Raw genomic sequence first — 24,291 nt, forward strand, 5'->3', positions numbered from 1 at the left:
CCAGATGCTGGGGAGCGCCCGAAAGGCCGAATATGGAAGAATGGCGGAGGGGCTTGGATCTGTACATGGCGGCGGAGAGAGTTACTTATCGTGCACGGGGCTGCCCCAAAAAATTCAGGAGAATATGGGGTAAATGGAGACAATTCCATGGACTAGATTGACACCTTGTGGACTAGTAAATTGTGGGTGGGGAACGCCTGGGCGAGATGGTGTGCACAGTGGGGACTCATGAGTATTATGTGACTACATTAATACCTGTTCTTGTGTGCGAGACTGTCGGGTGAGACACGTCGAGAGAGGGTGGGGACCAAGGGGTAGGGGGGGGTGTGAAGGGTTGGCGGGAGGCTGTTCCGGGGATTCTGTTGGGTTTTGGTTTGTTTGTTCCTACTCTTGCTCGTTTGAAAGCAAATCTATTACTGCAGGATATGATATGATGTAATTACTGAGAAAAGTTGCGTTCTTGGCGGATAGGGCGGAATGTTGACACCCTACCGTATGTCTGCCTTTTTCCATAGAGGTGATACTACTGATGCAACAATAAAAAGAATTTAAAAAAAAAAAAGAATATGCACTGAATTAAGACATGTATGTCCTTCATGCGCAAATCTTCTTCACATAACTAATTCTTCCTGACCTTTGATGCACATTTCTGGTAGTAAATAATCAGCACATTGGGAAATTAATTTGATGGTTGATGGTAGATCCGATTTGTGGTGCACGCGCACCAATGTTATAATAGTAGAATAAAATGTGGTAATCTTCCTGCATACCTTAAGTGCGTCTAGTTACCATAATATATGAATACCCTGAATAACTTTGCCCTCTTTTGAACTTCCCAGTGGCTGATTCATGTTTGCGTTCTTTTATGCATTTGTCAGAGACAGCTTGAGTCGTTTTATAACGCAATGTATGCAGTTATCATGCCTCCTATTCTTTTCACCCAATCTATTCTGAGTTGATACTATATTCTTACCTTGAAACGTAGGATGTGTCCATTTTAATCTGTAAATTGCCCCCTTTCCATGCCTTATTTCTCTTGTTCAAGTCATACTTTTCGATTTATCACGCTCTCAGATTTCTCAGCAGTGTTAACACAGCATTATTTGTGTTTGCTATGATTGTAATGCTACTTTAAGAAAGCCTCACACCAATTGCGTGACACTTAATGCCCATTCTAAGTGTAGCCCATCATCAATTTAAATCTTACATTTTAATGTAATAACTGCACTGTCACAATTGCTTTATTAACCTTCCCGCTTTCTCAAATTTGCTTGAAAATGCATCCTTTGTCCACTCTTTTTTCAAAATTTTCTCAGAGGGTGAACCCCCCTTAGGTTGTTTGGGCTTGCTCGCTATGGTGCAGTATGAAGATCATTTTACGCCCTACCACTTTCAAATGTCACTAGCCGCCACTGGCTCAGAGTGGGGGTGGGGGCGCAAGGCCCAGCAGTTAAGGGAAAAAGGCCCAGCAGTTAAGGGCTTAAAGATACGGAGGCAATAGCGATATATGTTTCAAAATACTAGAATCAGGAAGAGCAAGTGACGTCATATCACCCTGTTGCTATGGGTCATTCTTCTAATGGCAGCGAGTCACTTCCTCGCTCTGGCTGCGTCGCCAGAAATCGTATTTCCGTTTCCGGTGGTATGCAGGACGATTTCCGGCGAGCTCCTCTTTTCCATCCTCGATTCGGTGTTCGTCGTTGCTGCCCGCACGCCCCGTGATGCAGAGGCAGAACTTTCGTCCGCTCACCCCTCCCTTCCCTGTTGGAGGAGGAGGGCCTGGTGGTTTTCGTAGCCCCCCTGTACCCCCTCCTAGTGGTGGGCAACAGCAGAGCTACTCTGCCATGCCGCCCCCGTCGCGGGGCTTCGGAAGCCCCCACACGCCGCCTTACGGGCAGCGGCCTCGCATGTACGGGGGCGGGCACTCTCCTCGAGGAGGAGGAGGAGGGGCGGGCGGTGGTTCTGGAGGCTACCAAGGTGGCAGGTTTGGGAGCCCGTCCCCGGGCCAGTCTCCTCCCAACAGGCCCAGCCCGCGCTACCACACGCCTCCTTACGGCAAGTCTCCAGGCGGTTCACAGCAGAATTACTACCAGCAGCACCGTAGCGGCGGGGGTTATTCCCCGGGCCAGCAGAGGAGCTTTCAGGTACGGACCATAAAGCTCCGCAGGGTCACAAAAAGATGAGTCTGTCTGGAGCATCAAACCCTGCTCGACCTATATTCACCTCTGGCTGGATGTGTGGTGGGTCCTCCCTCTCAAGCACCACCACATGAAGGCATTCTTCCCATTCCGGGAGTTTCTCTCACAATGTCGCAGGAAATGTTCATGCCCTATTTAACATCAGTTGGAGTTCCTTCAAATGAGGACCGCTTGGAAGATTGCCTTGCCTTTTCTTTATAGATCATGTTATCACAGACTTGCTGCTTCCAGGGTGGGAATTGTTTCTCATCTGGTTATCATTTTGTTTTACATGAAGTCAAGTAGAGAACTACTTTTCAGTCTAAGTCGATAACATTTGTTTTGGGCCATTGCGCTTGTTTTACAAAAACATTTTTTTTTCTTAATGTAAGAAGTATTCTTAATCCTGTTGGCACGTTTCGTGTTTTGAATAACTTCTATAACTCACTTAAGGCAACCAGGATTTGGTTGTATCTCAAAGGAGAAAGTAATGCAATGTGAGACGCTATTTTCGTTAAAGGGGCGGTTATGTAGGCGAGGAAACAGCGAGCACAGTGTGCTAGAGATACGCTGTTCGAGTAAATGTCATTTCGTTAATGCACATCTGCAAGCTCTACTAGGTTCCTAACTTGCGCGAAGGAAGACTATTTTATTAAATCAGTTGGTGAAAATATCAGTAGAAAGATGTGAAGGAAATGGTTGGCTGTCGGGAATACTGAAAGAGAGTAGATGGGGAAATCCATGTCCTTCCGGAACTGGAGGGACGGGAATGGTGTTGACTGCATACTGTGGTCTCAACACCTTCCGTTGTTTGAATACACTTAACGATTCGCAGGAAAAGAAACTTCGCTTTCTGCTGTGGTTATTCTACAGCATGAACAGTCTTTGTGAATCCCACATATAGTTACACAATTTCTATGTTTGAGTGCACATCATTAGAATTTGTTTTTTGACTGTTTGATTTTTTTTGTAATCTGAAAATGTGCAGGTTGACCTTTGTCCACCAGGTTGTGCACGCTTGTTGTCCAAATAATTTTCTGGACTGAATAGTCTGAGGGTTTTCTAGATGACGCAACAATTTTTGAATTGACGTGGGCTGGTGCTAAGGGTCTGCGCTGATCAATAAGAATGTAAGCGACTTGGTCCCTTATTCCGTGTTAAAATTGGAGTAATGTGGTTGTATTTTCCTGTAGCGTGTGATTAGATGGCTGCAGCGTAAGTAGCAGCATTAGTGGTATGTTAAATATATTCTGTTTAGCGATGTACTATCCGTTTTTTAGAGTAAACAAGAGCTTGTACAGTAGTTCACAAGTTAGTTGGTTGATGGCAGGTTGCATGAGCAACCTTCGTTACGTTAGCCTTTTATTTATTTATTTATATATATATATATATAATATATATATATATATAACCGTGCTTCAGTAGCATAGTTTTGTCGTTTCTAAGCACTGTCAATCGTCGCGCCCAGTACTCCATTCAAGGGTATGTAATAAAGTATGAATCTTCATGAAGTCAAGATGTAGGTTCCAAGTAGTACTTTGTTATTCAGTTACAGGTAGTATAGATGAGCCAAGATGGTAATTAAGCTGTAAAGTATGCCCCACCAGGAGCAGGATAACCTTCCTGCTGACATCAGCTGCCTAACTCCCTGCACACCACATTCCATGCAGTCATGACATTCTATAGGCATCATAGGCTGAACAAGAGGAATGAGCAAAGGAAGAAGGGCATGAAAATAACTTACAACAGGGTACTCCTCTTACTGATTTTCCAAGGATAAAAGCAAGAGTTGTCCTTCTTGGGATTAGAACTTCTCGCAAGTGATGCTGCACTCCTTTTACCAGGCATGATATTGCTGACTGCCTAGAGTTCAGTAGCTAAGTGAGATTGGGAACATTCAAGGTTCCTGTCTAATAACCGTTAATAAATTTAGCTTTGATAGAATCTTTCATGAAGGGAAACAAAATCTGTTTTAGTGGAGTTTAAAGATTACATGGTTCGCTGCTAGGCCTCAGGCAGGATCTGAGATGGTGGGGTCAAGTGCTGATTCCCTGCGGTAGAAAGTGGGTGTTGTCGTTATATTGGTTGATTGGCATTTCCAGAGTAGTCAGTAGCCCACCTAGAGGTTCCATGAATTGAATGAAAATATCTGGAGTGAGGCTGGGACTTTGTGGATATGCAAAGATGAGTCGGAAAGGTAATGGTAGAAGACCACCAATTCATCAACATTTTGATCGTGTTTTTTAAGTACAAAGTGGGCCCTAGTTACTTTTCACATAAGTAGGCAACATGGTACTCAGGATAAGGTGCTGACCATGTTCTATGTAAGTGTTCTTTTCTGGGGACAATTTTAATAGTGTAGTGTAACAAAGGCAATGTAAAGGTATACCATGTGACTATGGATCAACCCTTTGAGGTATTGTTTCTATTTAGTTGATGGGCATTGATGCATACATGGTATGATAGATTTGCAAGAGCATGCGCTGATGTGTATCGTTGTTTGTGTAAACTCATTCACTTGTCATGGAGTGATTGTTGTCTGTTTTGTTGCCATTTTGCACTTAACAAAAGATGCAATCAACATATAGATTGTGCATATATTGTTTGATCTCAATAAGTGTTTTTTTTTAATGTTTATGTACTTTTATTAATTTGAACTTACAATAAAAAAAATCATGAATGCGCGATACAGGCTGGCAGTTGGGCAATCGCAGTTGGCATAGGGCAAAAAGTATATCTAAATTTCCCCTGAAAGAGAACACGAGGTTAGATTTTAACACAGTACATATACATACGTTAAGGGTTAGATCTAACTGAATCACCGTCCTCAAGGATAAGTCAGGTTTCCCCACCCATGGGACCCTTTCCCCATTCCAACCATTGGAAAGGGCAATTCACCCTCTTCATCACCCAGTTCCAACCCATAGTATTTTATCCACTGCGCCCATATCTTTTGGAATTTCCGGGGTCAGCCTCTCGCCTTATAGGTCACCCTCTCCGTAACCATAGATAGATCCAAACTTGCTCTCCATTCTTTGTGTTGGGAGTCTGTGATCACCCCAATGTTTAGCTATGTCCCTCTTGGCAACCAGCAGCCCCAAATTAGCCAACATAAGTTTATGCCTTTTCAGGTCTACTTCTGTGGGTATCCCTAGTATAAGGAATTTTGCGTCTAACTCAAGTTGGGCCTCCAGTATGTTGTTTAGTTCCTGCAATATCCTACCCCAATAAGTTTGAACCATAGCGCACTCCCAAAGGGTGTGTATAAATGTGCCCCGGTGTGTGTGGCATCTGAGGCAGTCATGGTTATCTGCTCTCCCCATGGAGTGGAGTTGTGCTCTGCCTAAGTAAGTCCTAGGCAGAATTTTATGTTGAATGAGCCGCAGGCGTAGTTTAATCCCTACTTCTTGTGGGTGCATAAGGGCTGTTTCCCAGTCGATCTCCTCTAGTGGACACGTAGTAAGTTCCCATTTAGTGTTGAAGAGGGCCAAGTTTGTCAGGCATATTGTTGATCATTGTTTTATAGGTCAGTGAGATGGCCTGAGCCTGAAGCATGTTTTAGTCTGAGATAGGCGTAAGCTTGATTATCATGTAGTTGATATGTGGCTTGTAGCCAGGCGAACGGGGCCAGTGGGCCTGCCTGCAGTACATCCCCCCTATTTTTGAAATCCCTCTTAAATCCCACTGTTTAAGACCTCTTAATTTCCTAATTTCAATCAATCTAGCTCCCTCCCATAGCGGGGTCTCCCTTGTTGGTATCCTATCCCATTTCATTGGCTTCTCAGCACTTTTCCATGCCTCCAGTACACGTTTGGTAGCAGGCAGGAGTAGAGTACTTCTATTGTCAGCATAGATAAAGTGTAATTATGTGTGCGCTCAGAATTGTAATCTTTCTAACCTATAAGTGGGATGGTCCCCTGGAGCGTGGTTCCATTCATTAATTTCAATGAGATGGGCTGCTTTGTAGTAGGCTCTGATATCCGACAGGGCAAGACAATCATTGTTTGGGTTTCGCTGTAGCGCTATTTGCGGATGAGCTCTGTCCCATAACAGTAAGCGTAGCTCGCTATTTAGAGTTTACAGTAGGTATTTTGCAAGATCTAAAGCAATTGCGGGAGTGTGGTCATTTTGTATGTTGCAGCCCTTCCCATAATCGTCAAGGGGCGTTTCCTTCATCTCTTGACATCGCCTTGGAAAATTTGATAGAATCTGCCCGATATCTGCCACCTCAGTGGTGATACAGCGTCCTAGGTAGGTGAACCCCTCTGTAGGTAGCCGAAGGCAGCTCAGATAAGTGTGGGGCTCCACCATTCCAGCTATAGACTACAGGGTAGATTTACCCCAATTAATTCTAAATCCGGCATGGCCGCCTTATTCTCCAAAAATTTGTAGCAGTTTGGGGAGTGTTGCTACTGGGTCAGTGACGTATAAAATATAATCCGCGTATATGATATACGTTCTTCTAAAAACGTGACTCGTCTACAAACCGACTGAGACTTTGGTGAGATCGCACCACCCAGGCCAGAGGCTCCAGTATAAGAGTAAATAATAGGGGACAGCCCTGCCTAGTTCCTCATTGAATTGACCAACTCTTTAAGACCGCCCGTTAAACTCAGACTTTAGCCTCAGGAGAATTATACAGGAGTGCTAACCAATCTCTAAAGATGGGGCCGAAGCCAAACCTCTCCAGGGTGCATCTCATGAAGGGTACCAAATGCCTTCTCAGTGCCTAACGAAAGCAGCAGGTGAGGACTTTCCGAACCTGTACCATGTCCATCCAGTTGGCCAAGCGTCGTAGATTCAAGCGCGTGGCTCGCTTAGGCATGAAACCAGATTGGTCCCTATGGATCAAGGGGGTAATGACAGTCAGGAGCGGCGTTTCAAGAATTCTAGCTAAAATTTTGGTCTCAATGTTAAGCAGAGATATGGGTCGATATGACCCACAATCCTCCGGAAGCTGCCGTCTAGTGAATTACCACTACCGTGGCCATCAAAAGATCTAATGGGAGAATCCCTTGCTCTTTGGCCATTAGGAACATAATTAAGTGTGGTGTGAGCAGACTAATATTTAATTTAAAAAATTCTCCCAGGAGTCCGTTTGGGCCCAGGGTTTTCCACAACTTTTGGCGGCGGATGTCCTCTGTCACTTCCTCGAAAGTGAGGTCCTCCTAGTCTGTCCCTCTCCTCCAGAGAGAGCGAGGGAAGCTCACTTGAGTCCAAATAGTGAGTGATTTGCTCCACGTCAGTCTGTAATGCAGCTGCATACAGGTTTGTATAGTACTGTGCAAAGGCCCCTGCAATATATGTAGGTGTGTTATGAGTGGTGCCTTGTTCTGTAATTGACGTTACCCATCTTGACTCCATGTCCTTCTGCCCAGCCACGCTAGCAGTTTCCCCGCCCTGTCGGCAGTCTTGTAGCGTCGGTATTGGACTTCAAGTTGGCAAGCCCTCACCTTCCTGGTCGCCAGTGCCTGATACTCCCTTCTGGTAAATTCAAGTTGGTGAAGGTTCTGAACAGTCGGTTTAGAGGCACCACTGCTCTTCAGACTCAAAAGCTTGTGTTCCAAGTCCTCCAAATCCTGGGTTTCTCGTCTCTTTTTATGAGCAATTATATTTTGCGCTCTATCTCTGAGCTATGTCTTGCCTGCTGACTGTACTGAACCTACATTCTCTTTGAAATAGAGCTCAGAATCGACCCTGATCTCTTCAGCCACTCCTCTTTCAAGGCCCATGGGCTCAGATGCCAGTTTGTTACTTGCCGGTCACCCTTCCCGCCCACCGTTAACCAAAGCGGCAAGTGATCTGAGATGCCCTGCAGGAGCAAAGAGATAGTTTAATCTCGAAAATACCATGTGGCCCCTGAAAAGTAGGAATAGGTACATACATTTGGGTGGTGCCGTCTCCACAGGTCCGTCAGTCCAAGGGTGTCCTGAAATTTCGCCAGTGTAGTGGGTCCATGGGACCCAGGTCGTACTTGTGTTAGATTGAGCGGGGGCCCGACCACATCATTGAAGTCACCACCTATGATCAGTATAGCGGGTCCGGGGTGCAATAGGATCTCCGTCAGTCTGTCGAGTGTACATTGCTGCAGCAGCGGGGGTGCATTAGCACTAATAAGTAAGAACGTTGTAATGTTCCACATCCCCTGTACTGCAACAAAGGTACCATCATGGTCTAGCCACTATTGAGTAATAAGAAAGGGAGGCAACTTTTTAATGAGGATTGCCACTCCTCTCGACCCCTTGGTGAAACCTGCGTGTGCTAGGGTGGTATATTGTCCCCTTCCCTGGAAAGAACAATTCAAACCCATTAGGTGCGTTTCCTGTAAAAAGATTACGTCCGGTTTAAGCCGTTTGAGATATTGAGAGATAAGACCCTGCTTGATTTTGTTTCCTAGCCCATTGACGTTCCATGTCAATGCCGTAAATCTATCCCAGTCATGGCAATAGGAGAAATGACTCATTACACACCCCGTCCTCTCACAGAGGCATTCTCCGCTCATTCTCGGCATTCATTTGATTGAGCGAAAAAGAACAGTCCTCCCCTGTGACAGTCTCAATACCCAACATAAGACAATGTCTAGCTCACCATACACTCTTCAGGTAACCATACCCTCCCTCAACTGGTCAACATGGCCACTCTGGCACGGGTGATCCACTAAGAGGTCACTAGCCTTCTCACCTCCACCCCCCCCACCCTCATTTCAATTAACTACACATCACTACAATAACAACCCCAAGTGCACTTCCCTGTCTCCGGCCAAAGATTTGCAATGTCTACCAGGCCATAGGGTTGTCTTACTGTCCGTGGGCGGCCGACCTAGTTGGATGTTGCTTTTGCGCGGTTGCGCCAAGCAAAACCGGGTCCGGGGCTTCTAACAGTTGAATGCTCTCCAGTAACGGATGTTCACTGTCTGCATCCGCTGAATCTTCCCTTTCTGACAATTCAGTGCGGGAATCGTCACTCGGTCTCAACAAGGTGTGCGACACCTGGCCCTGTACGACATCGTCACCCATGTCTGATATTTGGGATCTACTGTCTCTAAGTCGCAAGGACCTCGTCTGTGTTCCACTCAATGTTCCTCGGATTTTCAACACTCGTCTCCTGTGCGTTTCTTTAGGTCGCTCCTGTCCTGAACCCAGTCTTGTTTCCGTGAACCGATGTGGAGCCTTGGGGCGATCTGTGGGGGGTTTGAGGTTGTTCCTCAATTCACGACCATGCCTCTTCTGGAGTCTGAAAAAACGTGTTGCCTTGGAAGATAACCTTAAGCTTGGTTGGGAACAGTAACATGTATTGAATTTCGAGTGTTCAAAGCTTCGCCTTGAACACATCGAAGGTTTTTGCACTTCCTGTGAGTAGTCCTGGAATACCATCACCCGCGTATTTTTATATTTAATTTCTCCCATCTTCCTTAGCTCACGTAGGATTAGGTCTATATCTGGGAAGTTCAACAAGCGGGCTATCGAGCTGAGGGGGGGGGGGGCGCGGAGGCGGACGAGCAGCTGGCATCCTGTGTGCTCGCTCTATGACCAAGCAAGACAAAAACTGGGCATTTAGGAGGGTGGCTTTGAGAAACTTCAGAAGGAACTGACCCGGATCCGTTGTTCTGCGTTTTCCTCCGGAAAAACAATAAATCGAAGGTTATTTCTGCAGGCCCTGTTTTCGGCAAATTCTCCTCTCCAGGCCACTTCTTTCATTGAGTCTAATAGCCCTGTCACCCCCTTTCGCATAGAATGAGAAGTATCCTCTAGCTCTGAGATGCGATGCTCAGCTTTGTTAACACGTTCGGAGACTTTTCGCAGGTCCTGGCGTAGAAATGTGACCTCGGAGCATACCTCAGCCATCTTCCCATCCAATCTTTCGCTGGACTCGTGGATTGCTTGCAGTATAGCGGCACCATCCGGAAGGGGGGCTGTACCTCCCTCTGCTCCCGCCGACACAGGGAGTACCTTGGCAAATTGATCCAATTTACCCTGCTGCATTGTCTTCGGTACTTTATCTTTCGCCATTGCAGGCAGACAGATGGGAAGGTATGTGGAAACGCTCTCCCTTAGTCACGACCCTCGGCGCACCACTGTTGGTCGCCCAGCGATTCACCCGCTGTTGTGCCCTTCAGTTCCCAGACCAGCTGTAACAGGATACCTTCTGAGCACCCCTCTGGCTACGTGTTGATTCGTCTTGACCTTCACGCCTTCGAGGCTCCTGTCGGGTCTTCTGTAGGAGCTCGTCCAAAATGGTGAGGTGCGTGCACCACAAGTTGCAGTCCTTTGTATGCAGGACATGTGAGCCCCAGGTCTTGCGCCACTGGCCACACCACTGGAACTCTGGCTCCAAAAAGCCAGTAGTTCGAGATGCGCACCTGGGCCTGCAGGCACACCGGTGCCTTATGTCCACCCTTTAGCGACTCGTAGCCGCTGTAGAAGAGTCCACAGGAGGGGCAAGAAAAAGGAGAAAGTCTCTTCTCCACCCTCGGCTGACCTCTTGGAACAGCTCCACGACGTGCAGCTAGATTTTTGTGAGGCGAGGCCCATGCTTCTCAGACTCTGCGCTGCGGGCCGAGAGGAGAACCCCCAGCACGGTTCCAGTGCAGGCAGGTCACTCTGCGCGGTCTTGGCCGCTACCTGCACTACCCGTCTCTAAGGCGAAAATACGCAGGGGGCCTCTCATGGAATCTCGGGGCTTCCACCCTAGCGGAGCAATCCCATCATCTCGGCACAATGCTGTCTCTGTGCCTGGGAAACCCCGTCCCCGGGCGGCGCGACCTACCCCAGGGTCCACCACGCCGTCCGCCCCAACAGCACGCAGTCGGGCAAGTCACAGGTATCTCACCCAGAGTTTGCAGTTTTCATCAGGGCGAGCAACAGTACAGTCATGGGCTCGCTGACTCTTGCACCCTTCTTTGTCCCAAAAAGGACTGCCAAAGCTGCGCTGCCTCCGACAGGCCAACTCACGGAGTCCCGCTTTATGCCGGAAGCAGCCATCGGGGGCAGGGAAAAAGCAACTGCTTCTCACCGCTGAGCCGCCCTCCAGGAATCAGCGTTCGGGTCTGGCCGCCGATAGATTCCGGCGCCGTGAGGCAGGGGACCCTCCGGCATGGCTTCTCCGGTCTGCTCACCTCAGCAATGTTTCCGGTGTAGTGTCTGTGTCGGGCGGACCGCCACTTTGCGCTGCTGGTGTGACCGTTCGGGGCAGGGTGACGACGCCTGCTGGTAATTCCGTTCTGTCGATGTGCTCCCCCTCCACCCTGCAGTCCAGGGCCGTCTCTGGGTCTGCCGATCACCGCTGGAAGCCTTGGTATACCGCCATCCTAAGAGGGCGCATGCCAGCGGTGATGTAGAAAGGGCTCGCAGCACTGCTAAAATCCCCTCCCTGCCTCGATCTTCCAGGCCTTCACTGGAGCAATTTTCAGGCATCGAGGGTCAGGATAAGTCTCATGATTTAGTTGGAGCTAGCGGAAAACGCAGCTACCCGGCCATGCTATTGGCCACAACCCATTTTTATTTTTGACAATTAGTTGTCATTACTTGGCTGTAGTACAATTTATCTCGAATTTTACATTTTGGCTAAAAAGTGCTCATTAGTCATAAGTTGGAACTTAAAATAGGTTGAACTTAATGTTCCCCACCGTGATGCGGATTCGGTTTTGCCTGACCGCAACCAAAGTTATTTGGTTCGGAATGCAGACGTTGACATATGTGTGCAAGAACAACTGCCACAAATCCCCTTACTTAAATGCCTTCAGTAGGACAAAAGAGTGTAAATCACATTTTGAATCATTGTTAGAAGGCAGTAAACCAGTAGAAACTCCCCTTATTACCTGCAAACGATATACCAGTTTACCAGAACCAACATAATTAATGTCAGGAACTTGGTTGTGACTTTTTAGCTTGGTCGTCTGTTTTCGGTTTGCTGAGCCTTCTCTTAGCAGAAGTATTTATGTGCTGCTGTGCCAATCAAAAGAAAACTGATGAGCTCTCTGGCAAAATAATTTACACCTTGCAACTCTTGACATAGATATTAGAAAAAGTAGACCTCGCATTCAGCTTTAATGTAAGCTTAAAGCTTTTGCATGTCTATGGAGTCTTGCTGACTATTAACCCTTCAAGTACAGACCATCCCCAAGTAGAACACAACTGGTTCTTTCTTTTGGTTTATTCTTTGCTGATAAGTAACTTTATGCAGTGCTTGGATCCCCAGTTTCAGGATTTGGCAATCTCCCCCCCCTGATTCTGTTTAGATGTTTTTCTGCTGTAAACACTAGTGACATTTAAGTGGAAAAACCTATTGAACTTTAGAGCATGCCTTCTTAAAATTCCATTTTGTCATAGTGGGCACGTCCTTTTAAAAAACATTTTTTTCTTTTTTTGTGTGGTTGCAAGCCTCTGCAGAAATACTTATACATATTACAAACTTGGTAAAAGTTTGGATTCAGTGGTGAAGACCCATTTTCCATGTTCTTGCATTCTTTGCAGTGTTATTTGGTTCCTTATCCGCGTAAATTGAAGAGTCCAAATACGCTGTGGCACAGGGTACATTTTAACGTGGAAAGTTTGTCATTCATTCAGTGGAAAAAAGACAAATAAAAATCGGCAGTACACATTGCTCCTAAGATTTACCATAAGGTGTGAGTTCCCCCACACCAGTTGTTGTGCGATAGTTTTCGAACATGCTTATTATGGCCGTGGCAGCTATTTTCAAAAGCTTTCCATTGAAGTAAAAATCATTTATATACTCAAATTCTAGTTTTCAGCTTTATTGAGAAAGCAATGTGACTGACGTTTCTAGTCATCTTTAACTGTTAAAGATATTACTGGCATGTGACTAAATATTCTTAGTTTTGCCTGTGATGATGTCGACATGTGATAAATTCACTTTCAAATGTTCCAGAAATTATACATGTTTCAGAAATGATACTGATTGGTGGCTACTGTGCTGCCACGTTGCCTCATCTAATGGGTGACGCCTTCAGCCAGTCTGCCTTTTAGCCAATAGTCCTTTGCCTTTTTGTCTTATCTTAATTTTTTCGATTATAAGCATGGGCTCCAGCCTTTAGCATGTGAAGTGCTGCTGGCTCATAAGATAAGCTAGAATAATTTTGGGCGCTATTGTGCTTGACATGGGGTGCTTAAAAACACATTAGCATAGCACATATATTGAGCTTCATACCCTGAAGCGATGCTCTGAAGCACGTCGCACCCTGTAGCATAGAGCAGTGCACTATTGCCATATAAAGACTAGTCAAGGTTGGCCACCTGAGCAGAATCAGTACAATCTTTAAAGGGCCCACATTTCGCTTAGTGTCTGTTTTAAAGGTGGGCAACATTTTGAGCTAGGGTTTTCACTCCCAACTCATCACATGCTCCTGAAGGATGAGAATCTACGTGGACTGTGGCTCCCATCTTAGTGACATCCTTCACTCCTCCAAATAATCCAATACTTTTTCTAAGATCCCAAAGACTATAGCTCTATTTGTCACTCAAGGAAGCATACTCGTGCCCTTCTAGAATTTCTTCCCAGAAAACTCAACTTTCAGTATTAGCAGGAACAGTATTTCAGGGTAAAAAAGACACTGTAGTGAAGGGAGACTTACCATGTTTCCAGTGTTTGAACTAACTCAGAAGCATTAATGTCTGTGTTCTCTCCCTTGGCCTAGAGGACAGCATGGTCCCAAATATTTAGCCAGTGTTGGGAGGAGCTAAAGGATTCATTATTAGGTGTGAAGGGGGCCAGGTAAAGGATAAGCTACTGGCAATAGGATTTGAACGTTGCAGCATTGGTTTAAGGGTATGGTGGGTTACAATATTTAAATTAAATGCATAACTTTTTTAACCTAGTTTACTAAGGACCACATTACAATAAAAATGGCAGGTATGGCGTTTTGTGTTTAAAATGTATATGTATACATTGAAGTAATTCACTTACCTTGTTTAATTCACATTTTATTATATAAGCAAATTTGCTACAACAATTTATTAGTTATAGGTTAATAAAATATGTAACATTATTTGACATTTATATTGGACATAAAAATATTTTTCAAAATGTTAAATCGAAACGTGGTCAATTTTGGCTATACTTACCTGTAGGCTTTTCTCCACCCGATGGCTAGAAAAACATTACACTCATGACTTCTGTTTTATAAGGCTCCACTCCCTCGTTGGAAGGGGTGCTGACATGTAGATGTAAATCTCTACATGGAAATGGTGAATATCAAAACAATTGAAGATTGACATCTAGGTGTAGTAGTGTAAATGGGCATGAGTAAATAAATACACAGATGTACTTGAATCAGGCCCTGTGTTCTTAACAAGTCTGGTTACACAACTATTGCACGCAGACATGCATTGCTTTACTAACACATAAATGGTTTACAGCTTGAAGCATTGCTTGTCCAAGATTGAACTTATAGAATTCTTATAAGTAAGTACATTACAAACCCCAAACTGAAGATGTGTGAACCATGTGATTGGCTGCTTGCTTTAAAACGTTCTAGGCCAGCAGAATTTCTAGAACTTCAAAGTGACACCAACACTGGCAAAGTAATTTACGTGCCACTTGGATCAAGTTAAAAAAAAAAGTCAACCATTTTGACTCGCTGTTATTAGTAAATCACACATTTATTTTTCGTCAGTGCTTGGCGAATTTTCTTTTTGACAAATCGGCTTCCTCTTGCAGATAGGTCTGCTTCCTTGGCAGACAATCTGCATTCGATGAAAGAAACTGGTGTTGCTAATGTGGGGATTCTTGGGGTGTTTACAAAAGTTTTCAATGTTGTGATCCAACCTGGAAGCATGTCCAAGACTCACAAAAGGCAAAGAGGAAGAGAGTTCTTGCATGCTGCAAAGGGAACATTCTCCTAATTAATGGGGTTGGATGAGATGGGTTTTCTCCCCTGAAAATCGATTTTAAGAGACCATACTTGTGTAAATACACCTTTACGGTATACTTATTTGTGTTAGTCTGCTAAGTGAATGCACAAAAAGTCAAATTAAGGAAGGTCGACTTGAGATCTATGAATTTTGTAGATTTGCAGTAGGCCATAGTAGTTTTTGTGACATCTTGGAGTAGGTCATGTACTCCAAAACTTACGAGGAAATCTGAGTATATTCATAACTTTTACATACACTTCTGGAAATTGCAGATGGCTGTACGGCCAAATCACAAAACTGGAAAATATTTTCAGCATTTCCCATTAGCCTGTATTTAATGTCTCTATCAAGTTGATGACCATACTAGTCCTTCCCCCCAAATGGGAATATCAAATCAAAAACCATTCATATTTTTCTCTGAAGTGTTAATGGCCATCTTTAAATTACCCTAAAAAGGACATGTCCATCATGAATTTGTATGCATTTATTTTTGATAACCACATTTTTTGATTTCCAACAAGGACATGTCCAACATTAAGAAGGAGATGAAAAGAATGGCCAAACACCAGGGTGCCCTTTCCATCGCAACAATCGGCTCTCCGTAGCCCATTACTAAGAAGGATACCTAAGCCGCCCTATGTAAAAGTCTGTAGTGTTCTATACATTTCCCCCCAATGCGCTCATGTTTGCGAGTGCCTCGGTGGGCCACATAAATTGGTTTCTTCCAATGAGGCACACTGGTCCATTCCCTTTCTCCACCCAGTCAACGCTGGTGCAGTGGGCCTTTTACCGTTTTGGACTATGTTTTTTCTCGCCAGTACCGTAGCCATTCCAAAGATCTGGACCACATTAAAGAGATTCCTCTGATGCTGCACCCTCTGGAACTTCAGGTCCCGCTACAGAGCCTGCGTATGCCATCTGGTGTGATTTACTTACGGGATGCAGGATTCCCTGAGTCCCCGCAGCTTCCGTCATTCTCACCGAAATCCAGGATAGAGGCTAAAACATCTGTATCATAGCCTGAATATCCTGGACTCTTTGCTCGGGAGGAAAAGCCTGAAGCTGCACTTTATCCAGAACCGCTTTCATGAAAGCTGAGCAACTAAGGAGGAGTCAGGTGTGACTTCAACACGTTTATAGAGAACCCCAGTGAATGCAGGAGGTTCGCTGTAGTCTGGAGGTGTGAGACAACAGCCTGGGGCAAAGGCGACATCAACTGCCAGTCGAGATAGCGTGAGACAGACGCCACTACCCTGCGCAGATCAGCTGCAACCACCGCCATCACTTTGAACACAAGAGGGCTGCTGGTAAGACCAAATAGAAGCACAGTGAATTAAAAGTGCTTGTGGCTTACCTTGAACCACAGGTAATGCCTAGGGGGCAGGTGGGATGGGGATGTGAAAATGATTCCTGCAAGTCCAATGCTACCAATCTGTCCTTGTTCTAGGGCACACAAGACCCGAGCCAACCTGAGCATCTTGAATTTCTCCTTTTTGAGGAAGAGATTGACGGTCTGAACATCCAAAATAGACTGTAGACTTTTGTTCTTTTTTTAAATCAGAAATGTAGCGGGAGTTGCAACCACTGCCTTCTACTGAAATCAGAACCTTTTCTATAGCTCTCTTCCTCTCGGAGTAATACTAGATGATCCTCTGCCAGTTGTTCTTGGGTTCGAGGTAAAGGAGGAGCAAAGAAAGAAAAGAGAGTAGCCTTCCTGAATGATCTGCAATACCCATTTGTCCGATGTTGTGGACCTCCAGCAGAAGAGATGGTGTTGAATTCTTCCCTTGACTGGAGTAACATGGCCTTGCAGAACCAAACTAGGAATGTTTGGAGGCTGCAGCTGTTGGGGGCTGGGTGGCAGATGACTTCTGGCTACCATTCCAAGGTCTGAATGAACCGCATCCATGTCCGTGCACTACTTTGGAAGTCTGTGCAGGATGGTGGCGGGGATATAGCTGACGTGGTTGAAACCCCCTTTCATTGCCACAAAAGGAGCGAAAGCTAATCTTGCCGTGACGTGTAACAGAAGCTCAAGTATCTGGCCATAGCACAAGATTCCTTAAGGCGCTCCAAGGCAGAGTCCTCTTTCTCACCAAAAAGACGAGTCCCGTCATAGTACATATCCACGAGGTTAGCCTGGACATCACCAGAGAAGCCAGATGTTCTCAGCCAGGCGCGATGCCGCAATGCGACGGTCTATGAAACCGATCTCCCCAGCAAGTCAGTTGTGTTAAAGCCACCCCCAATAGTGAATTTTGCTGCATCCTTCACTGCCTGGGAAAGCACAGCCCTGTCCTCTGGAACCTGTGGCAGTACTTGCGGAAGCGTTTCCCAAAGGGTGTGGGTGAAACTGCCAAAGAAGCATGCTGTATTCACTGACCTTAATGCCGAGCTGGTAAAAGAAAACCTATTCTTCCAAAGTGCGTTCAACCTCTTGGATTCCTTTTCCGGAGGAGTAGAAGGGAATGTGCCATTGGATGTAGAAGCCTAAACCATCAAGCTCTCCATGGTGGGGTGTTTGCTGAGGAACCTTGGATTCCCTGGGGAAGGGTGATGGAGGGATGCGATTGTCCTGTTCACAGGAGCCGCTCTGCTAGGCTTAAACCACGCACGTAGAAGGGCATCTTAGTGCTTCATTAAAGGGGAAAAGGGGTTCGGATGTGGAAGCCCCTGTGCAAAGCACCTTGGTCTAGAGATTAGTCCTGACCTGCACCAAGGGCACCTCCAGTCCAAGGACCTTATCTGCCCACCTCCCCACCTTGGCATAAGTTGCCCCCTCCTCCGCCATACTAGGCGGAGAGAGCATACTAACACCTGGAGATGTGTCCAGTCCACTGGCTTTGTCAAGATTCTCATACCAGTCCAGTTGCTCCAAAGGAGTGTCTAGTTGTTCTAAAGGTCCATAGACCCCTCCCAATCCTCACCCATGCCTGAAACCTCTCAAAATGTACAGGCAATGACGTAGAACGTCTGGGCTGCATCAGTGTTGGTGTCCATATCAACCGACATCCTTCCAACTCAGTCGGCTGATATCAGAATGGGGCTGGTGCCGGAGTAATCGACTTTGGGTCTGACAGTGACGGAAGGTCGCGTAACACGACCAACGTCGACCTGGATCAAAAAACGTATCCATGCAACCCCACCAGAGTCGTCTGCGTAAAACCTGGTGGGGCCTACCCTGCAGGGTCTGAAAGGAGGGTCGGCCCGCTCAAATACGCGGCACATGGCCTTGTGAAATTTTGGCTCCTGGAAATGGGGGAAGGCGCAGAGTCTAACCTGGCTCCTGCTCTGCAGAATCATGCCTAGAGCCCAGATGCTCCTACTCATCTTGTCAACTGACGACAGACGAGGCAAAGTCAGTTCGTTTGGACTTCTTCTTACTTTTGTGCCTCTTCTCAGAGTGACCGGAGTACCTTGGGTGACCGGAGTACCTTGAGTGAGGTAAGAAGAGATGTTCGCTCCTGCAAGGCAATGGCACCATGGCCCGACAGTCCAAGCACAACTTGCTGTCGCGCTAGAGGCACCACAAGCATACAAGGTGGGGGTCGGTTATGGACGTTGCGTGGTGACAGGTGCTAAACGGCTTGACCCTGTATGTCTAGATGACCTCCTCAACACACAAAACATTTATGTCAACAAAATGTAAAAAAAAAAACTGTCAGACAGATGGGTAGCTCTTCTCCGGATCAGCGCTTAACTGGCGCCTATATAGGTGTCTGCAACATCATAGCTGTCGCTAATGATGTAACTCAGAGCCGAACCGAGCCCCATGACTGCGCCCATGTTACTGCTCACCCAAACGTTTATGGATCCTGTTTGACGGAAATTCAAAGGTAACAAATCTGCAGCTAGAAGTGTATCAGATAAAAGTATATATTTCAGGTTAAGGGCCTTGAGCTATGTTTGTAGCCAGTCTTGGGACGTCTTCTGGGTTTGAGGATTCTGACCCCTCTGGTAATCTCACAAAGTGCAAGTTGCAACACGTTATATTCTCCCCATCTTCGGCTCTTATTAGGTCGAGCATGGGCAGCGCTTGCGCTGCTCTGCAAGGTTTGCTGTATTCGGGTATGGAGTTTAAGCTCCACCCACTCTCACCCATGCTTTTTCAAAAGCAGAAAAAATTATTCTGTGCCCTTTCTCAATATCAACATGTAATAATTCAGTGTGTAACTGATCAACATTGTTCTAGCTGCAACCAGTAGACCTGTAACTTCTTAAGGGAAGAAAACATAAATGTAAAACAAGTTTGTTTACTGCTGAGATTTACAGAACGATTATTGCTCTAATTTGGATCGGTGCATTCAAGTGGAATAGTTTACGGAATATGTACACTGTTTAAAAATAATGGATGTTAGTTTGATGCAGCAGGCTCTGGTCATGTCCAGGACAGACAGTCAGCTGTGTATACGAAGGCCTTCATTCTGACGATTTTAGTTATTAAGGATTTCTTTTTTCACAAACACTGGTTTGCCTTCGAACCTGGATTCCGAGGTTTGCAGTAATTATTGCCATGCATGCTTTTGCTAGCAGAAAACATTAATTTGGAGATTGAGCCCTTGGAACGTGCACTAGTGCTTTGACACCCGTTCTAAGATGCAGTTCTCAGAATGACGTCGTCTGACATGCCCTGCATTGTCGTATTCACCAAGAGCCTTATTACCTCAGTAAATGCCTGGCAGTTGGTAATGGAGTGAAAATAATGTGCACAAAGAAAGCTGATAACTCTCCTTTAACATGTGTACAACGAATGTATAGACGTCTTTGTAGAGTTAGGGTTACATTGTGCATTTGTATAAGAAAGGCACTTCAGTTGTGGAATTAAACTCGCCAGGCACCACAGATGTAAAATGTGGGTGCATATTGTATCTAATTGACAATTTTATGAGGCATGGTACACAATTGAGTACGTTTCACTGGAAAATGATATCATTTTGTTTTGATCAGAACATACTGTGTGGAGTGGAGACTGCCCACATCCAAAGGACAGCACGTCAGCATTGTGTTCCATGTGACAGATTGCATTATTCACTCCTTTGTGGCAGCTACTCTTTTGTGGAGCAACCCCTTTCGAAGACTGAATCAAACTATTGCACATGTATTGTTACCCTCCGTTATACCTCAGCATTCCGCTTCCAATTCTGCATGTCTTCTTTCTCTTACTAGTTATTATGTATTGGGGATTTCCAATTGCGCTCCTTTCCTGGGAGTTAAGGATGAAGGTGCTTCTGCAACTTCTAGTTCCCATGATATTTACAGCTTATCTTCTTTCATTATCCCCAACTATTTCCAGAGTAGCAATGCCTTGTTTACCCAGACCAATTAAGTCCCATTGTGACATGCATTACCCACAACATTATACTATTCATTTAGTTGGTTACCTAACCCTGTTTGGGTAAAATACGGGTACTGATCTGGTGCAGCTGGATAAAGTTATTAGACATCGGGTCCTGATGATGTGGCAGGCTTCATCATATAGCCTGCATACGTTACAAGCTTGTGAGGCATGGCCATGGAATGTTGACCTAAAATCTCATACCCACCCCTTTATCCTCCTTCTACATATCCACTATTTATTGTAGTCCCAGTCATTGGAGAGTGGTGTCATGTTTCTCACTCAGTATCGCATGAGGCTAGTAACAAAAATTGCATAACTATAGAATATCTGACTTTACTTTCACCTCCTTTTTAGGCCTCACCTAGGTTCCGCGTGTGCTTTCTCTTCGAGACGCGCTGTATTCAGTATATGGACTTTAAAAGCTCTGCCCATTTTCAAGCACTGTCCCTGTTGCATGTGTTTTTACTCCGAGCATGTGAGCACTATTTCTTTCTTTCGTCAAACTGGAGCACTGGAGACCAGAAGCAAGGCTGGCAGTAACTGTGCCTCTTATACTGCCAGCTTTGCTTTTCGTAAGAAAAGACTATATGTACAAAATGTGTGTTTACGCACTGCTTGCAGGTTTTCAAAACGCATAATAAAAAGCATTGCCATTTACAATGCATTTGCGAGAGTTTGAGCTATTGGCAAGACCTATTGTATTGCACATGCTTGTTTCAAGTTTGAGGAACATGAGCCTGGCCACACTCTCCTTGGGTATGGTTGCATCGTCCTTCATAGTAGTCTCCCCTCTGGTGATCCTTTGGGCAATGTTTCGCTGTCCTGACGTATAAGTGTGACATCCACTTTGACCTCTCAAATCCTGGTTTCAGCTGCTCCATGGGGAGGCCTGGATGGCCTGCAGTACATCTGCGAAGTTAGTGGGTGTCTGTGTGTTCAGCTGGGTGGGGGATGTTGCACCTGATGGACCTGTGGTACCCCCAGGAGCGGTGGTGAAGCTATCCATTTTTGTTTTGGCGTGGGCCTTGGAGCCTTTATCTTTCCTCATGACGTGGCAACCCCGTTTGGGGTTTCTGATCTTTGGAGGAAAGCTCCAGTTGTATTCCAGAGGAAAGTTATGCTTGGCCCCCTCATCCCTGACTGAGAGGGACATCGCATGCTGCCAGGGGCACTTTCAGAATGTCTACGTGGTCCCCAGACCAGTGGACGAAGAAGGCTGTTAGTCAGTAGCAGGTCCATGTTCAGCCCTTCACATTGCACCCCCTCTTCCACAGACCTAGGTAGCATCATGGGTAGGGAGTGCTGTTCTCCTGTCCTTTTCCCAGGTTTTAACGGCCTGCCATCATAGCAGCATACTTCAGAGGTATGGTAATGGAAAGGTGGCAGTGGGCACCCAGTCAGTCTTGGGTTGATCGCAATGAGGCTTGGGCTGCCTGCCCTGCCACCAGTAGCACTGGGTCATCCAGCACTGCTAGGTACATACTATGCGTATTCTCATCTGGTATATTCCTACAGTCAGGCCTTTGTTTCAGTGTGTACACCAGGGCCAGAGCTCTGCAAGGGCAATCCTGCTCCGCTGTGTACCAGAAAGCCCCTCTGGGCAGTCACTCTGTCCAGGGACCAGTTAGTCCAACGCTGTGTCACCTCACCTGCCACTGTCCCGACCCTCTGTTAGACAGAGGAACCTAGGCGTCAATAAACCTCAGTCCACCAATCTCACCTTTCAGGGTAGGGCCTGGACCATATTTGACCTCTGAGCTGACCATCTCTCTTCCTTTGCGCCCCCACCCAACAGCCCCGTTCAAATCACTCCGTCAACTGGGAGCAAAAGGGTTGATCCTAGCGCTCCTCCGTGCCGGCGTATAGATAGAGGCACAGAGCAGACAGCGTTGCTTCTGGGCCGTCGGGTCTCGGCATGGCGTCGCACGGAGCTCCCATCCACTACAGTTTTTAATCAACCTCTCTTCAACCCACAAGAGCATCCCCGTAGCCGGGCTGCATACAGTGGCACGGACGATGTTGCATATTGGGGGTGGCCAGAAGAACACCTAAAGTGCACCTGCAATCTTGCTCAGGCAAGCCCCTCACCCCCCTACATTTTTATTGTGAAAAATTCAGTAACTTCATAGTGCATTGATGAAGCTGTCTACTTATTGTTCACCCTGGTGTTTTAATGCTAGGTCGCATAATGTATGGTTCTATTCATCTCGGAAAAAATATATTTTTGCTCCAAATGTTAAAATGTGTAGGTCCTCTTTCAGACGCTTAGGCGGTGGAAAAATGTGTGAACGTAGTTTTCTGTGAATTTAACACCATTTTTGTACACAGATCCATCACTGTCTAATAGAAAACCGTGCCTGCATTAGCAAAATGCTGGTGCAAACTCCATAACCTTAAATGAGGAAAAGTGTGTGGAAACATTTTCTACATTTGTGGTAATGATTCCTGGATGTGGTGCTGTGATTACCATGATTGTGGTGTTACCTCAACTATCTAAATGTAGGATGTCGCCTTGATACATAATCCATGTTTTCTATTTGTAGTGCACCTCACTGGTCTTAATATCCACTTGCTTGCTCACAAAACTCGGTTTTGCTTTTTATATCCCCATCCCCTAAAAACATCCAAGATGCATGTAAGATTTAGTGCCTAGTTATTGTGCTTTTCCTATTTTATATTTATGTTGTGCCCTTTTTTGGGGAAACGAATGTGCGTTTGTAAAACCTTTACTATCGTTCTTATGGCCCCTTACTGCTTTCAGAGTCTGGGTTCTCTTTTTAATGGTTCTGGGCTACTCTTTGGATAAAAATGTTAATTAACTGTCAATTGAATTTTGCCTCATGATCTTTTCTCCAAAGGGATCTCCTCGGACATCTACACCATTTGGTGCGACGCATGGCAGAGAGAAAAGAGTGTCTAATGATGTGGAAAACTTTTACAGACCATCAATGCTTGAGGACCCTTGGGCTAATCTAGCACCAGTTTCTATAAAAGACATAAACCAGCAGTTCAGCAATGAGCAAACAACATACACTGGCAAAAAAGGGAGGTATTTCAGCTAACTTTTCCCAAAGCCAAACACACATTGGCTGGGTAGCCATTGGAACTACATAATGAACCGTAATGAGGAACCTGGTTGCGCATGTTTTTATTTGAGAAGTCTTGCAAAAGTTTTATCAGACTTAATTTTATTTTTTTTGTTTTATTGAATCGTGTAGTCCATTTCCTGCGAGGAGCAATGAACTGTGGTCAGAAATCTCATGTTTATGGAAGTGCCTGCAAACTCTGGAGAACACACTGTTCTCTGATCACCAGCAAATTATTTTTGACTGCAGACAGTTCTCCGACAAGTATATCCTGTTTGTAAAATAGGCTAAGAGGCCTAATTTTACGTTTCAATTCATTCATTTTGGTATTTTTTTAATGTTTTTAAGAGACTTTAATGGGAGTGCAATTTAAGTTAGTAATTCCTTGTTTTCTGATGTGTAAGGATGTTCATTTTGGTGAATATCATTTTTTAATTTAAGGTTTTTGTAGAATTCATGTAATTTAGACCTTGGTGTAAATATCATGTGTATGTATCGGAGGACATAAGTCTTACATATTTTTTTGTTACACTTTTCGTAGCAAATGATTGGCACACCAGCTCCGGATACAAGCGCATTATTTGGAGAAATGTGCATTTACTGAACCAGCTTTTTTAAAGACAACAGTTTCTGTATTCGTAATTGTAAGTTTGATTTTTAGATTCAGATGCAGGTTAAAAAGCAAATGAATCAGCAGACACTCGGCCATTGCAGAAAAAAGAGTTTATACTGCAGACCTAACTAACCAGAAGAACGTTTGTACAAATGTTTACAAAGTAAAAAAATTAAGGGTGAAAGTAATTAAAACTCATCCAAACCTC

The 24,291-nt window shown here is 45.3% G+C and overlaps 1 protein-coding gene across 1 annotated transcript; it reads left to right on the forward strand.

Annotated features, from left to right (window-relative positions):
* Positions 1-1,616: 1,616 nt before the first annotated feature.
* MPLKIP (M-phase specific PLK1 interacting protein) lies at positions 1,617-24,291 on the forward strand. The gene is made up of 2 exons (XM_078688202.1): positions 1,617-2,144; positions 23,243-24,291. The coding sequence occupies exons 1-2, from the start codon at positions 1,722-1,724 to the stop codon at positions 23,444-23,446; spliced, it is 627 nt and encodes a 208-aa protein (XP_078544328.1). The 5' UTR covers positions 1,617-1,721; the 3' UTR covers positions 23,447-24,291.

The sequence above is a fragment of the Lissotriton helveticus genome, chromosome 4_1 (genome assembly GCF_964261635.1).
Source record: "Lissotriton helveticus chromosome 4_1, aLisHel1.1, whole genome shotgun sequence".
NCBI lineage: Eukaryota > Metazoa > Chordata > Amphibia > Caudata > Salamandridae > Lissotriton > Lissotriton helveticus.